The 18,698-nt window shown below is 24.3% G+C and overlaps 1 protein-coding gene across 5 annotated transcripts in view; it reads left to right on the top strand.

Annotated features, from left to right (window-relative positions):
* Positions 1-18,698, top strand: part of LOC122505728 (transcription factor Sox-2) — a 226,040-nt gene that overhangs the window by 141,830 nt on the left and 65,512 nt on the right. The window contains exon 3 of one of the 5 annotated variants that reach the window (XM_043617538.1): positions 4,080-4,095. The exons of 3 other annotated variants lie outside the window; for them this stretch is intronic. In XM_043617538.1, coding sequence (XP_043473473.1) covers position 4,080 — 1 coding nt within the window. In that variant the 3' untranslated portion in view covers positions 4,081-4,095. Of the gene's footprint in view, positions 1-1,095; positions 1,133-4,079; positions 4,096-18,698 lie in introns of those variants that run through there. One more of the 5 variants, XM_043617536.1, reaches the window with a different exon arrangement.

The following is an 18,698-nucleotide window of genomic DNA, read 5'->3' as shown; positions in this document are numbered from 1 at the left end:
CGTGTTGCACGAACCCTTCTCTCTCCAAGGCGACTCTCTCCGGCAAAAGTGTTCAGACGTAAGTTTACGTTGACGTTAATGCCTTTCGACTTCCCTTAAAATACCGAGACAGGCTTTAGTGGCGCACATTAGAAAGAAGGAGAGCCGACTGCTAAGAAAAAAAAAAGTCAAGAAAATAAGTATATACTCTAGTACTGTATATATATATGTATATAAAAAAAAGAAGGAAAAGTGAGGGATTTTTGTCGTGGTTGAGGGTGTGGCTAAAAGATAGCGGTGATTAGATGTTGCACCCCAAACCAAATGACCCGTCCGAGGGGTTGAAAGCTGGAAAATTCATTGAGTTACTTGAGCTAGTTACTCTCGTTATATGTATATATGTATATATAACAACTCGGGAAGGAAGTCGTTGCTCTTCAACCCCAAGGGTCGTGGTAGTCGTTGTCTTCGTTGTTTTCGTCACGGTATAATCCTAATTTTCATCTTGAGATAATTAATTCTTTACGGAATCCGATAATTCCCTTTTGTGGGAGTCAATGATTTATTTCGTTTCATGATTTATCCATTTCGATTCAATTTATGGTAATTTTGGCTTTTGGCGAGTGGGCAACAAAATTTTTGGTTATTGTATATTAATTATTTTGTATTAATAACGGAATTTTGTATTTAATTAATAATTATTACAGAACTAAATAGCAACAATTCGCGCGCTAAAGCGCATGGCTAACTTTTTAGAATAAAATTAGCAATTTTAAAAATAACACAAGTCAACATGAAATTTGCGCCTGACATTTAAGATATTTTTAATGATAGATTTATCGATAGATATGAGGAAAAAAATTATATTTTATCAAAAAGTTTGCTTTTGTATATTGGAGAACGTTTTTACCATATTTTTAAAAATTTATGATTTTCTGAATGAAATGGTCAATCAAAAATCTGTAAAGTACGTAATAAAACGTACTTTACAGATTTTTGATTGACCATTTCATGAGTATTGCATGAGTATGCATGTGCAAAATAAATATATATTTTTTAAATTTTATTAAAAAATGGTGGCTGTGCAGCATTTCATTAAAAAGCGTCTCGTTTCAGGATTCCACGGCCAGACAACTAACGTCCTTAATTTTTGATCTGGAAAAAAACGAAAATGTTTTTATTTTCTATACATCAACAGCTATCGACACACGAAGGTTTTCTTATATTACTTACTTTTATTTTTATCAACAATTTTTAGAATTTTTTTTGTTGGAAATTGTCAGCCATTATGTAATGAAATTTTTTTGAAAAAATATAGTTTGCATATCAATACTCATGGAATAAAACGTACTTTACAGATTTTTAATTTGTCATTTCATTGAGCCAAAAAAAATTCCTAAAATATGCCTAATTTTCGTGATTTCCCCCATTAACATGTTTGCAACTACTACAAAAGCAAACTTTAAAAAGAATATGTATATTTTTCGTTTATTTTAGTGAATAATAAATTGAAAAATCATTATACAAACCCAGGCGCAAAATTTTTTCGTTTTTTTGTTGAGCTGTGTAATAGAATTTAAAAATATGTAATTCAAATTTTTGTTGAAAATACTGAAAAAGAATACAATTTTGGTAAAAGTACAAATAATTGCAGAAATTCAATTATTTTCAAAAGTGATAAAATTCTTCTCATAAAATTCAATTATTGTATTTCAAATTTAAAAATTTCTTGTCAAAATCCTAATTATCTTTATAAATAACAAAATTCTACACCAAAGTTCAATATTATTTTCAAATTAATTTCAAATTCCAAAAAATAGTACGCAAACATTTAATTATTTTCATAAATAATAAAAATTTCATAGGAATTTAATTATTTACAAATTTTTTAAAAATTCCTTCGCAATAATTCAGTTATTTTTATAAATAATAAAATGTTTTTAAGGGGATTTCAATTATTTTCATAAAAAATAATTAAAAATTGTAGAAAATAATAATTGATTTGAAATGATGAAAATAGTTTTGATTTAGTTACAGTAACAATATTCTTATAATATAAAATTAATTAATTAACTATAATAATATGAATGTTATTTAATTCTTTGTTTTTCGTTAACTTTAGATAAATTGTATATTTCATTATTATGTTATAATTATTTTTATTTTATAATTAATTGAAAATTATAATGGCAAATAGAAATCATCAGAATTTTTTTCACTTCTTTTCATTAAAAGACTAAAATTTTGTTAAATATTATGTTTTGTCAAATTGAAATTATTTTTGTTCTTTACTTCTAAAGAAAATTAGAAAATTGTTAAACAATTGTGATTAAGAAATAGAAAATTTATTTATTTTGCATTATTTTTCTTTATGAATCACAATTTTTTTTAACAAAATTATTATTTTGTTTTAGAAAAAGAAGAAAAATATTTGCACAATTTCTATTTTTAATCTTATTTTTGGAACAGGATTTTCCACAGGAATTAAGACATTCAAAAATTTCAAATTCAAACCTTCTGTAAATTAAACAACTTAAAAAAGTATTGTTATAAAACATGAATATATCGATTGCTCCGAGTCGAAGACTCGGAGTGATCGATTTCTTCATGTTTTCTAATAATTAAAGATGACCGAGAGATAAAATCATTATTTTATATCATAAGAATATTGTTACTGTAACTTCATCAAAATTATTTTCATTATTTTAATTCAATTATTATTTTATAAAATTTAAAATTTATTTGTTATGAAAATAATTCCTGTGAAATTTTTATTATTTATGAAAATAATTAAATGTTTGCATACAATTTTATTAAAAAACTTTTTAAATAATTGAATTCTTTTTGGGAAATTTTATTAAAATAGTAGATATTGAAAATCATTGAAATTAGCAAAATGCATTTTATTTTTGAAAATAATTGAAATTAGGACAAGAATTTTTTTGACATTTATGAAAATAATTGAACTTTGGAGGAGAATTTTGATATTTATAAAGATAATTGGGATTTTTACGAGAATTTTTTTCAAACTTTGAAAGAACATATAGTTGAATTTTATAAGAAGAATTTTATTTATTTTTTTTAAATAATTGAATTTCTGCAATTATTTGTAATTTTTCTAAAATTAAATTTTTTTATTGTTTTCAACAGAAATTTTAATTAGAAAATAAATTTCTAATGAAATCTGTTTTCTAAAAACAGTTTTTCTAAGATGCTATGATTTCTAATATTTATTTTCTTTGTAAAATTCCATTATAATTTTGATAAAAGTTAGAAAATTGTGAAAAAAATTAAAATTAAGAAATAGAAACTATTTTGCATATTTTTTGTTTCTCAATCACAATTTTGTTTACAAAATTATAAGTTTTTTTTTTGAAAAAGTAGACAAAATTTTATAAAATTACTATTTCTTATCACAATTTCTAAAAAAAATTCTGTTCTTCTTGGAAAAAAAATAATAATTTGCATCACTTTTATACAAAAATTTCCAAAATTAATTTATTTGTAAAACATTTTTTTAGAAAATTTTAAATTTCTTTAGGAAAAAATCACTTTAATTTCTATTTGTTAATTACGATTTTTAATTAGATTATTTTAAAATTTTGTTAAAAAATTTGCATAATTTCTACTTTTTATTTTAAATTTTTAACGAAATCTCAAGTATTTTTTTTTTAAAGAATTAAAAAATTTTCGAAAATTTTATTTTTTAGAAAATAACTTTTATTAGAAGAAAAAAAATTAAAAAATCATCTTCTTAAAAAAAAGGTTTTTAGAAATTCACCTTTATTAGAAAAAAAAATTTGTAGAAAATGAAAAATTAGAAAATTAGAAAATTGAGATAAAAAACGAATCAAAAGTGTTGCGAAGCAACATTTTAATTCGTTTTTTATCTCAATTTGATAGCCTTAGGAAAAACTGTGAGTAGGTTTTTTTCGTTTTAGCAGAAAATTACTAACTATTTATAGTAGTTCTATAGAAGAAAATTTAGAAGAAAATTTCTAAATAAAACAAGAATTGAAAATTTATTTTTTCAAAATGCAAGAACTGCGCCCATGAAAAGAGCGGATAATAAAATTTATCTATTTTTCTTTTCTTGACAGAACACGTGGGGCGTTAGGAGTAAATCGTGCGTCAAAAATGCGCCGAGACTATTTCATATATCTTATATGTCCAGGAGGAATATTTTCACTCAGAGATTTTGTGATGCTTGAGGGGGGGGGGAGAGAGGGAAAAAATAGTGCTACACAAAAAATAAGAAAGACGAAGAAGAGTATATATATAAGTATGTATAAAGTTGGAAGCGGAACTAAATCATGTTCGTCCTGATGACAAACGACCGTGACGGGCGTCATCACGCAAGAAGTAGAAGTGACATCTGATAACGACCCTAATCGCATTAGGAGCCCTTCGAATTGCTCTTTTCGCGTGCACCACTACACCTCGACTGGACGTCACAATCAAGGAAATAAATTATCTTGATCCCGTTCGATCATTGACTTTTTTTCTTCTTTTTACAAAAATTTACGAATTTCCAAGAAATTTAGTTTTTAGAGTTTTTTTCAAGTATACTTTTCATTTCAATTTTTTGTTTATAATTTTTTATTTAGTTTATATACAGTGTATAGAAAAAAAATTCTTTATATAATTTCTATTTTCAATTCAATTAAAAATGTGAATATGGAAAAATTATTGTTAATACAAGTAAGAAAATAAATCTTTTCTCTGTTTAGAAATTAATTGTAGTGGATATATTCCAAATAAAATCTTTTTTTAATCCGATTTTGCCGTAAACTATTTTTTCTGTTTCTTTTTTTTTTTTTTTTTGAAAAGTAGGGAAGACTGTCGGGAGAGAATTGCGACGTCAATCAGGATTTTCCTCATAGGACACGACTTTGATTATATTTGATTCGCGCGACTAACAATGGATCGTAAGCCACGCGTAGCCGTTTAACGGTCAAATAAATAAATCCCAATTTTACCTTGGGAGTCCAAAGTCAAGAGAACTTGGCTCGTTTCTCTTAAAAAGCAAAACAGTATATCAAAAAAGCAGAAAAAAAAGAATATTTAAAAAATAAGCGAAAAAAGTGCTCACTTGACCGGAAACTGTACAGAAAAAAATTGTTCCTATAACAAAAAAATTTATTCTAAACAGTAAAAATTTTGGCCAAACGCAGAAATTAATAATCAAGTATAAAAATGACAAGAAAATACAGAAATATTAAAAAAGACAAAAATATGTTAGAAAAAAAATTATAGAAAAATTTAAAAGGCGCAGAAAATGTATAGAAAAAAACAACAAAAAAATACAAATTTAAATAAGACAAAAAATTTACAAATATAAAAGACAAATATACAAAATTAAATAAGACAAAAAATTTACAAATACAAAAGACAAAAATACAAATACAAAAAAAAAAGACGGAAAAAGTGGACAAAAATAATGGATAAAAAAATTTAATTAAAAAACACGGAAAAAGTATAAAAATACAAAAAAAGGAAAAAAAAGAGGAAAAAATAAATGACAGCCGAGAAATTGAAAAAAAAATGTCGATTCATATATGATGTGTGATATGGCAAGAGTAGACAGCAAATTTGTGTACAAGAAATCTTCGAAATCTCTCTCAGCCCCTTGACTAACATTCAGCCACGCAGTTTGTCAAAGGACCCTCCTCGTTTTGGTGTCGCTTACAAGACAGCAAATTTGTCTTAAGCAAGCAAAACAAATACTCGATGTACATAAACGCGGTCACCTCGTTTGACAAGGATCTCTTTCCTTTTAGGATACACATTTCCTCTCCTCTTACTTACTTCCTCATTTCCCATTTTTTTTTCTCTTCCCTTTTTAATGTCCAGTGAAATTTTTTCCAAAAATAGAAATATACAGAAGACTAATTACCAGTAATAAATAATAATAATATTTAAAAGTAGAAAATAAAAGTTTCTATTCCTTATTTTTCTTCTTCTATTTTTAATAAACAATCTTTTTCTTCTCTTTTTAATAAAAAAAATTTTTTTCGTTTTTTTACAGAAAAACAAGACTATAATTACAATAAAAATAATGATAATTTATTTTACTTATATATTTTATTTTTATTATTCTGATTAAGAATAGAAATTTATGAGATATTAAAATTTAAAAATTTCGCAATGGCTGAGAAGAATTAAATTTACATTTAAAAAATTACAGAAAGAAAAATAGGAATGAAAAATGGAAAGAGAACTAAAGATCAAGGGAAGAAAAAGGGATAAAAAAAATAAAGAAAGAAAAATAGGAATGAAAAATATGAAAGAGAATTAGACATAAGAAAATGGAAGATATTTATTTGTATTTATTAATAAAAATAAAAAATAGAAGTGAAAAATAAGGAAGAGCATTGGATATAAAAAGGAGGGAAGAAAAATAGAAATATAAATTAAGAAAAATAGAAATTATTAGCAGAAATATGGAAAAGGAAGTATAGGAAATCTTCTAAAATTTTAATGAATCCTTCGAAAAAATTCAATTATATTTATAAATAGTAAAATTCTTTGCAAAAATTCAATTTTCTTTTAATTTTTTAAAAATATTTTTCGAAAAAATTCAATTTTCTTTTTAATATTTTAATAAATCTGTCGAAACAATTCAATTATATCTATAAATAGTAAAATTCATTGCAAAAATTCAATAATTTTCAAAAAAATTTCACGAAAGAATTCAATTTTTTTCTTAATTCGTTATAAAAAATTTGAATAGAATTATATAGGAAAGAAAACTAAAAATAAAAAGTAGGAGAAAAATGTAAATAAAAAATAGGGATGTAAAATAGAAAACTAGAAATAATTTATTAGGAGAGAAAAATGTGAATAAAAAATAGGGAAAGAAAAATAGAAAATAATTAAAAACATTGCAAGTAAATGTTTAATAAATATTCATGAAATCTTCAGTGTTGTAGAAAAAAGGAGCAAAAATTTTAGGTTATCTTTATAATTTTTGGAGTAAAAATACAGAAAGAGAATTAATAACAAAATAAAAAGTAAAGAATAAATAAAGAAAAAAAAATAGAAAATAAAAAATAAGAATAAGGGGAATGAGACAAAAAAAGTAGAATAAAATATTAGGGAAAAGAGTAGAAAAAAATATAAACTAAAAAAATTATAACTAATTAATTATTTAAAACATTGATTCTAATTTACCGAAAAAAAAAATTGTCACCGATCACTCTTTCTCTCTGTTTCAGTAATTGCGTAGTCTCTCTTGTAAATATATATTTCGCCTGGTCAGGGGATTTGCATAAATTACAAGTAGATTTTATTCTTCCAAGAACGTTATAGTCCCTCCTAAGATGCGAGATGCACACGCGTCTGTAGCCATATTTATGGCAGTCATTCCTATATTACGACGATATGGTATAATACCCGCGTGTGTGCGCGCGTATTTTTGAATTGGAATATATCTCTCAGTGGCTATATGACGCTGATGATACAGACGTGTTCCACGTCTCTAACTGCGCGCACTTAAATTAATGATCCTTTTGATTTAGATGCCCATGCGCCAGGCAACTATAAATAAAAGGAAAATCCTTTCATCAAAATACTCGTAAAGCTCCACTTTAAATAATAATATAACAATAAAATTAATAACAGTTAACAGAATAACAACAATAATCATTGAAAAATAAATTAAAACCACGAAAATTCAAGTAATAAAATAAAAATCAAAATAACTTATTTTAAATTTAATTTTAATTAATTTTTTTCATTTTAATCCTCTGCTGATTCTATGGCGATAAGTTGGCATCAGACGAGAATTAATAATTTTACTAAAATTTAATTTAAATTATGTTAATATATTTGTCGCGTAGCGAATTTTATAGAATTATAGAATATGAAGGAAAAGGAAGAATATTTGATACTTTTCTCTAAATGTGATAATAAGAGGGGATCAGTTCCTGACGAGCAAGTCAAACGAATAGACGTGAATTTATATCGTTACCAAATATTTTGACAAGTTATTGTAATTTTATTGTACTAATTTATATTCTTAATTTAACTATCTTTTTAATAAACGGCTTTATATTATTTTAATCAAAACAGTGACTTAATTATATTTTAAATAACAACTCTACTCTTAATTAGCCATCTTAACAAATTTATCACAAAAAACAATTGTTAAGGTTGAACAATATTACAAAAAATATTATGTATATACTTAAGAGTCGAGGTTTTTTAAAGTATGAAAAGCATTTCTTGAGGAAGAAAATTGAAAATTTGGAAGCTGAATGAGTGCCAGGCGCATTACAATATCTGTATATAGAGAAGAGAGTGTTTGATATCGTGCAATCGAAAGTTACCCTTATTCCAAATGAAGCACAGCTGGAAATCATTTTTGTGCAGCTGCCCTTGTTGTCTATGGAGGGGTAGGTCCCATCACGAGAGTAGATTATATAATGTATAACTCACGGGACACGATTGTCAATATAAAATTGGCTCGATCCTCTCGATGCGTGAAGCTTAATCCTTTCTCGATTGTCGATTAGATTCGTCACGATCTCAATTGGAAGACCATGTTTAAATACCATGGAGGCAAATAAAATACTTGAAACACAAAATGTCTATTAACTATATACTCCCTTTATAGGCTTCACTGTATACTCCATACTTTTCTTCAGGACTTTTGATAATTTAAAAAATTATTCTATTTTTCCCAAAAAATGTTTTTTTCGCGTGTAGAAAAAAATGAGAATTTTCTTTTTTGAATTAAAAATGAGAAACATTTCGATTATTATTTGCGATGCTCCGACAATTTTCTGTTTCTTAACGTTATCGATAAAAACAACTCAAAAAGCTGTAGAAATCATTTTTATTTTTTATTGTTAATATATTATTATTGTTATTATTATTTTTGAAATTATTAGTCTTACTCTCTAAATTTGAATTAGTAAAAATGTTTACTAATTTGAATATTAGTGACTGATTTTTTGCTTTTTAATTAGTAAATTTTACTAATAAATAGTAATTTCTACTAATTTTTTAGACAACTTTACTAATTCAAAAGCAAAAAGTAAGTCCCTAATTCAAATTAGTAAACATTTTTACTAATTCAAATTAAGAGAGTATTTTTATTGGAATTTTAATTTTATTGGTAAAGTATATATTTTTTTTATTATTTTGTAATAAAAAAATTGAATACGTATATTTTTCTTGTAAGTATCAAATTGCTACCAAAGTGAATCAAATCGATACAATAAATATGAGTCAATTCATCATTTGATCCATTTTTTTTGGTATCAATTCGCTACAATTCGATATCTTTCAAATTAACGGTGAAAATAATTCAATAAGGAGAGTTAAAAAAGAAGATAAAGTTTTTTAACAAGAAGCAAATATTATTATTATTATTTTATGGTAAAAAAAAGTTTAAATACAAAAGAATGAAAAAAAGGAATTTTAACAAAAATACAGTTTTCTTGCAAAAGTATCAAATTAATACCAAAAATGTGGGTCAATTTATGATTTGATTCACATTTGATATCAATTCATTTTAATTTGATACTTTTCAGTTAATTGTGAAATTAATTTAATAATAAGGATTAAAAGAAGAAGTTTAAATATTTTAATAAAAAGCAAATATTTTTATTGTTTTATAGTAAAAAAAAGTTTAAATACAAAATAATTATAGAAGAGAAATTTAGATGTAAAAATCTAAGTTAATGTGGAAATGAAATTACAAAATCGACACCCAGAATTCTTTCATTCATTCACTTTTTCTGTCCCTCACACTCTGAAGTTGTCTTTTGTTTATTGTTAACTTTAGATAGATTGTATATTTTATTATTATGTTATAATTATTTTTATTATATAATTAATTCAAAATTGTAATGACAAATAGAAATCATCAGAATTTTTTTCACTTTTTTTCATTAAAAGACTAAAATTTTGTTAAATATTATGTTTTGTCAAATTGAAATTATTTTTGTTCTTTACTTATAAACAAAATTAGAAAATTGTTAAATAACTGTCATTAAGAAATAGAAAATTTATTCATTTTGCATTATTTTTGTTTATGAATCACAATTTTTTAAATAAAATTATTATTTTCTTTTAGAAGAGGAAGAAAAATATTTGCACAATTTCTATTTTTAATCTTATTTTTGGAACAGGATTTTTCACAGGAATTGAGACATTCAAAAATTTCAAATTCAAACCTTCTGTAAATTAAACAACTTAAAAAAGTATTGTTATAAAACATGAAGAAATCGATCACTCCGAGTCGAAGACTCGGAGTGATCGATTTCTTCATGTTTTCTAATAATTAAAGATGACCGAGAGATAAAATCATTATTTTTATATCATAAGAATATTGTTACTGTAACTTCATCAAAATTATTTTCATCGTTTTAATTCAATTATTATTTTCTAGAATTTTAAATTATTTTTTATGAAAATAATTGAATTCCCTAAAAAAATTTTTTTATTTATGAAAATAATTGAATTCCTGTGAAATTTTCATTATTTATGAAAATAATTAAATGTCTGCATTCAGTTTTATTAAAATTCTTTTTAAATAATGTAAGAAATTTAAATTCGAATTTATTCCGTATAAAAATACGTCATTTCCGAGGATGAAATTAGTGCCCTTGACATAGACAACACACTGAGTCAGTTTGTGGCGAACCTTCGAAGAAGCCTGTAGTTGAGCAAATTAAATAAATGTGAAACTAATTTTATATTCCAAAAACTTATATTTTTTTATTTCAAACCATCCTCACAATAATTGAATTCTTTTTGGGAAATTTTATTAAAATAGTAGATATTGAAAATCATTGAAATTAGAAAATTGTTTGAAAATAATTTAAATTATAGGACAAGAATTTTGTTGTCATTCATGAAAATAATTGAACTTTGGAAAAGAATTTTATTATTTATAAAGATAATTGGGATTTTGACAAGAATTTTTTTCAAATTTTGAACATAGTTGAATTTTATGAGAAGAATTTTATTTTTTTTTTTTTGAAAATAATTGAATTTCTGCAATTATTTGTAATTTCTCCAAAATTAAATTTTTTAGTATTTTTAACCTTTAAAGTGCTAAGTGTTGAAAAATCACGCTCAGTGCTAACCCCGGTCTGTCAGACCGCTATTCCCTTTTGACAGTTTTTTAGTCATTTATAATTTTTAAAAGGCAACTATTATAAATATTTTTTACTTTTTAACAAAAAAAGTCATTTCTGTATTATGCATTTATTTATTTTATTTATTTTATAAATGCAGTCTATGAGAACTGTCAGTAGAACTAGCTGCGCGTCAAGTTGCGCAGACGCCACTCATGGGAATATACTGGTATATACTTTCACTTAAAGCTAACCCCGGTCTCACAGACCGCTATACTTCAAATATTTATTTATATTACAAAATTTAACGAATAAAAATTTTTGAAAAAGTTGTCTCCTAACAGATTTTCATAAAATATGAAGCTACTAAAAAGTTCAAGTTCTTATTATACTTTGAAAAAAAGTTACAAGCAAAGAAAATTTTAATAGCGGTCTGTCAGACCGGCATAGCACTTTAAAGGTTAACAAAAATTTAAATTAGAAAATTTTTAAATTCTATTAGCAATAAAGAAATATACTAGTAAATAATGATAGTTATAAAAATAGGAGAATTTAATAAACTGAAATTAATTGAAAAAAAACTCTTATTAAAATTAATAATTAATAATATTATTTTAAGTTAATTTCAAAAATCTTATGAATTTTTTCGCATTTAATTTACATATAATTTTGCATCAAATTCGATACCAAAAAAATCAAAGGAAGAAATATTTTTAACATCAAGATTTATTTTAAAAGCAAGATTAGTTAAGTGCAAAAAAATTAATTAAGTACAAAAAAATAATTAAGTACAAGGAATTAATTAAATACATAAAATTAATTAACTTACAAAAAATTTTTTGTAATTAATTATATAAAAAAAATTAATTAAATACAAAAAACAATTTTGTCTCTCCATTTTTTGTTTGTATCAAGAGATTGATTGGGTGCGAGATTTGACAAGAGAGAATACGCCTTGTTAATAGCGCACTATGTATGATGATATGCTTTACGCAAACTTTTGATGTTTGAAAAACCAATGGGGATCATATAGAGGGTAAACACCGTGTAACCACTAGGGACCAAAAGATACCAATAGAGAATGAGTGAGAGAGAGTAAGAGAGAGAGAGAGACAGGCAGGGGGTGAAAATACGTTTTTCACATTGCGTATCAAAAACGATTCTATAAATATTTTATTGGCTCGTCAGTCATTCAAATTTATTACAGGCATCGCAGGATATAATCAAATAATACGCTACTTATGCATTCTTAAAAATTTTATATTCTCAAGCACCGTGTATAATAAAAATCTATATAGATATATAAGCTTCATAATTTTTTATAGACAATCATTTTTAACTATTACTATATACCGGAGAAAAAAGTTATCTTTTGATTTTTATCGTTTTACTGCGTGCGCGTTGGAAATTCCATTCTGAATATTCTTTGCGGAATGTTCCTGCGCGTGTAGGTACGTGAAAAAATGTTTATTATAGAAATATACCGTCAAAAATGTTATGGAAATATTTATTCATTTGTTAATAATTTTTTTAAAATTTTATAATTTCAAATATAATTTCATTATAAATCATGAAAAAATATCTGCATATTTTCGATTTTTCATACAATATTTAAAAAAAAAAACAAAAGCAAACACAGAAATTAACTTAAAATTGCGGACAGAATGAATGAAAGAATACGGAGATTAATATAGTTAATATCAAATTAAAACACTTAAAAAATCGAAAAAGGAAAAAAATTGTCTTTTTTGAAAAATTACCTCAACTCACTCCGCGAATACTGAGAGAGAGAGAGAGAGAGAGAGAGAGAGGGGGGAGAAGATAGAAGAGAGGCAAAGGGATGATTTGATTCAAGTGGTCGCAGAATATAAATTGATGGTGTGCACGTGACCACGAATCGAGTTGGCGAAATGGCAAAGTACTCCCGCGCTTAATTAAAGTCTGAGCAGTAATATCAGCGGGCTCACAGAGTGAATGCTGCTTGATTGGCAGTGGTTGGTAGTGATTCTCTCCTCTCCTTTAGCTTACAGTATATATATTGGTAGTGATGGTAGTGGTAGTAGTAGTCGCAGGTACATCTGGTATTCTGACTGGTCGAGATGGCCACTCAGTCAACATCAGTAAAAGGTTGATTTATGCCGAGGGGTCTGAGTTCTGTTAAAATTGCTAATAAATCGGTGGCATTGCGACGCACCCCCCCCCCCCCCTCCTTTCACCCTTTTTCACTCTTTCTTTCTCTCTCTCTCTCTCTCTCTCTCTCTCTCTCTCTCTCTCTCTTATATCTATAGTATATAATATATAGAAGCGCGAAATTTATCTACCTGAAATCTCTCTACTAAAACCCAAAAGTGCGAAACTCGTCCTCCTCGTTTGTCTCATGACTCAACTGATTTTTCTTCACAACAAAACTTTTATATATTATAATGTACATTTTCAATATATAATTTTCACAAATAATCTTAAAAGTTACGGATTTTGAAATTTTTTTCTTTTTTAAAGAGAAATGAATCCCTTGAGATTTCAAGGGAGCTGTGGTGTTATAAAAGTGTGGGAAGAAAAAATGCTGATTCAGTAAAATTTAGTCGATTTTTGATTTTTTCAAAATATATTTTACACTTAAGAATATTTTTAAGAATAAAAATGAAGCTTAAAATAAACTGTCTTAATTGTAATTAATGCAAAATCATTTTATTCAATCTTTTTTTTAAATTCTTGGTTAAACTGATTTTTATTTTAAACTATTCGGCTAAGCGATAATTGAATTATTTTTTAGGACAAATTTTAAGTCTGATATGAAATAGAAAAAAATATGAATTATACTAAATAACAATAAGGACAAATATCCATTAGTGAATAAAAATTAATCTTAATAAAAAATAGTTTAAAAATATTAAACTACACTAATGGAAAATTATTTAAAAAGTACTACAATAAGAAAAAATTAGAAATTCCATGAAAGAAAAACTACATATTTTATTACCGCATTTTAAGTAAAAATCACAATATTAGGTCAAATGTAAATCCGGCTAAATATAACAAAATAAACACATCCAACGAAAATTTGAAAAATAGGTTAAATATATGTATACATTCAGCTCAATAAGAATCACGATCAATAATTATTAATTTATTATTAAGAATAATCAGAATTATATGTTAAATAAATATTAGACTAAATAAAAATTGGCTAAATAAAGAATAGAATATATTTAACTGGGCTAAATAAGGATAAATATAAAGAAGGTTAAATAAAAATTGACCTGAAGAAAAATTAGACTAAATAATAACTATAAGATGGATGGTCCAAAAATAATTGAGCAAAATAAAAGTTAGGACAAATAAAACTCAGGCTTAATAAAAAGAAAGTTAAAGAAAAATAAGGCTAAATGACAATTAGGATAAATAAAAATTAGAAATAAATAAAAACTAGGGTAAATAGAAATTAAGCTTAATAAAATTTAGGACAAATAAAACCTAGGCTCAATATAAACAAGGTTAAATAAAAATTAACCCAACTAAAAATTCGGCTAAATAAATATTAGGATGAATAACTACCCAATAACTAGCGTGGCCAAAAATTAGCCTAAAATATTAAGCTAAATAAAAATTAGGACAAATAAAATCCAGCCTAATAAAAATTAGGATAATTTAGTTATCCTAATTTCTATTAGACTAGCTATAATTATCCTAATTTTTATTAGGCTAGATTTTAACTAGGGTGAACAAAAATTAGCCTAAAAAATTAAACTATAAATAAAAATTAGAACATATAAAACATAGGCGAAATGAAAATTAATCTAAATAAAAATTAGGATAAATCAATGCTAGGCTAAATAAAATATAGGAAAATATAATAAAAATAAAAACTTTTGAGATAAAACTTGGTCGAATAAAGATTAGGATAAATAAAAACTAGGATCGAAAAAAATTAGTCTAAAAAATTAAGCTACATAAAAATTAGGACAAATAAAATCTAGCCTAACAAAAATTAGGACACTTTAGTCATCCTAATTTTTATTAGGCTAAATTTTAACTAAGGTGGACAAAAATTAGCCTAAAAAATTGAACTAAATAAAAATTAGGACAAATGAAACATTGGCGAAATGAAAATTAAGCTAAATAAAAATTTAGGATAAATATAAACTTGTGTGGGTAAAAATTAGTCTAAATTAAAAATTGAGCAAAATAAAAAGCAGGATAAATAAAATCTCAGCTATAAAATTAGGCTAAATGAAAATTAGGATAAATAAATGCTAGGCTCATCTACTAAAACCTACAATTTACTACTTTTCTTACGTTATGCCACTAAAAGTTACTATTTCTGTTATTTCTAGATTTTCCACTAATTTAAATTTGCTAATACTAGAAGTCAAAAAATTATTCTCAAAAATTATAATTAAATTCTTTAAAAACGATTCAATTATTTTCAAAAAGTATTCAAAATTCAATTATTTTCAATATTTAGTATTTTCATAAAATTTCGCAAAAGAATTCAATTATTAAGAAAAAAAATTGATAAATTTCATCCAAAATTCAATTATTTTCAAAAAGTATTCAAAATTCAATTATTTACAATATCTAGTATTTTTATAAAATTTCGCAAAAGAATTCAATTATTAAGAAAAAAATTGATAAGTTTCATCCAAAATTCAATTATTTTCAAAAAGTATTCAAAATTCAATTATTTTCAATATCTATTATTTTCATAAAATTTCGAAAAAGAATTCAATTATTAAGAAAAAAATTGATAAGTTTCATCCAAAATTCAATTATTTTTAAAAAGTATTCAAAATTCAATTATTTTCAATATCTATTATTTTCATAAAATTTCGAAAAAGAATTCAATTATTAAGAAAAAAATTGATAAGTTTCATCCAAAATTCAATTATTTTTAAAAAGTATTCAAAATTCAATTATTTTCAATATCTAGTATTTTCATAAAATTTCGAAAAAGAATTCAATTATTAAGAAAAAAATTGATAAGTTTCATCCAAAATTCAATTATTTTTAAAAAGTATTCAAATTCAATTATTTACAATATCTAGTATTTTTATAAAATTTCGCAAAAGAATTCAATTATTTTTAAAAAGTATTCAAAATTCAATTATTTACAATATCTAGTATTTTCATAAAATTTCGCAAAAGAATTCAATTATTAAGAAAAAAAATTGATAAATTTCATCCAAAATTCAATTATTTTCATAAATAAGAAAATTGTAGACAGAAATTCAGTTCTTTTTAAGAATTTTAATAAAATTCTTTGCAAAATTCAATTATTTCCAAAAAAATTTTAATAGAATTCTTTGTAAAATTTAATTATTTTTAAAAACTTTTCGCAGTTTAATGATTTTCAATATATCTACTATTTTTATAAAATATTCAAACAGAATTCAATTATTTAAAAATTTTTTTGTAAAAATCTTTGTAAGAATTCAATTCTTTTCCTGAATGATAAAAATTTCTCCAGAATTCAATTATTTAAATTAGAATTTGCATAAAATTAGTCGAAAGAAATCAATTATTTAAACATTTTTATAAAATTCTTCGCAAGAATTGAATTATTTTTATAAATATTTAAATTCTTTCATGAATATAATAATATTCGTTGCAGGAATTGAATTTATTAGCAGGATAAGAAAACGATTTTTTTTGGTAGTCAAGTTTAATTTTTCGATAGTTACTTTTTAACTATTTTTTTTTTTAGTTTGAAAGCTACTTTTTGAAAATTAATTATCGAGCGCGAAGTCTGAAAATAATAAGAAAAGGGGTTAGATTTTTCATTTCACAAAGTAAATTGATATTTTCAAATGAAAAATCCATTCATTTATCATTAACAACAGCAATAGAAATAATAATGATAATAATAATTGCTTTCACGATAACGATTGGAATTTGGACAGTTGAAATTGCAATTTAGAATGAAATATACTTGAGAGTTGAGGGAGTGAGTGAGAGTTAGAAATGAACTGGACTAAGCATTTAGACAAGTATCGATCTCGAATGGGCGTTTGAGCGTGGAAATTGATAAATTGTAACTTCCGCAGCGGCGTTTCGGCCGTGTCCCGCGTAATTTCCTGTGAGGAGAGTTGTGCCGATAACGTGGTGATTCGACGACGGACGCTGGTTAGAGAGGAGAGAAGGTCGAGAGTGAGTGAGAGAGAGGGACGGGATGGAAGCCAACGGCGTTCGGAAATTGGCCCGATGACATTGATTAAAGCGTTTAGCGTCAGACATAATTATTAATCGGTGCCGATGCTACGTCGAGATTTGATTCTCTCTCTCTCTCTCTGGCCTCTCAACCGCAGAAGAATATGTCATTCAATATCTTGTACAAAAAGAAAAAAATTCTTTGCAATAATATAAGAAAAAAAAAGAAAGAAGAGAACAAATTGAGAGATACACAACCCTTTACTTTCACTTTTGTCCCGGTTTTTTTTTTTTTTTGCTTTTAAAAATTTCGTCTTTATTATACCCTTTCATTAATTGTTATTTCCTGTTAGCGATTTTATGAAAAGAATAATGTGGAGTAATTTCTTTATTGGCAACAAGTTTTCTTTAGTATTCACGAGAAAATTGTGTTGTTTTCTACTTTTATTGTTAAATTTTTTTTCTAAATAAAAAGCATTTTAGATTTTACACTTTTTCCTGAATTTCATTGTTGTAATTTATTAATTTTCTGTTTGTTATTTTTTCTATTTTTAATTATTTTACTAGCAAACGATACACGGAACTCAGTATTCCATATATTTCTTATTATTTTGTAAATTAAAGAATGATATATTTTCAAATATTCAGATAAAATCCTTCGAAACAATTCCATTTTTTTATAAATTGTAAAATCCTTTAAAAAATCAATTATTTTCAAAAATTCAGATAACATTTTTCGAAATATTTCAATTATTTTTATAAATTAAAAAATTCTTTGAAGCAATTCAATTATTTTTATAAATAAGAAAATTCTTCGCAAGAATTAAAACTTTTTTATAAATAATAAAATTCTTCAAAGGAATTCAATTATTTTCATAAATAATGAAATTTTGCGGAGGAATTCAATTATTTTCAATACAATTTTAATAAAATTTCTCGAAAGAATAACAATTGTTTTTAAAAATATTATTTAAATTCAATTATTTTCAAAGAGTTTTAATAAGAATTCAATTATTTTCAACAATTTTGATAAAAAATAGTTCGAATCAATTCAATTCTTTTTAGAAATTGTAAAATTCTTGTCAAGAATTCAATTATTTTTGAAAATAATAAGATTCTTCTGAGAAATTCAATTATTTTTAATATAATTTTAATAAAATTTCTAAAAATTGTGAAAATTTTTCTAAACAATTCAATTGTTCTCAAAAGTTTTTAACAAAATTCTTTGTAAATTTCAATTACTTTCATATTTTTCAATTAAAGTTACTTTAAAAAATTACATTATTTTTACGAATTTTAATGAAATTCTTCTTCGTCTTCTTCTTAAAAAAAAGTGTTATTTACAAAAACTCTAATAAAGTTGTTTAAAAGAATTTAATATTCTATGAATAATTTTAATACAATTTAATAGGAAAATCGTTAATTACAATTAATAATAACCACGATTATTTTAAAAACTTAAAAGAAATTCTTCTTAAAATT

The sequence above is a fragment of the Leptopilina heterotoma genome, unplaced genomic scaffold, assembly GCF_015476425.1.
Source record: "Leptopilina heterotoma isolate Lh14 unplaced genomic scaffold, ASM1547642v1 Lhet_365, whole genome shotgun sequence".
NCBI lineage: Eukaryota > Metazoa > Arthropoda > Insecta > Hymenoptera > Figitidae > Leptopilina > Leptopilina heterotoma.
The sequence above is the reverse complement of the archived record's forward strand: the minus strand, read 5'-3'. Positions and strand labels throughout refer to the sequence as shown.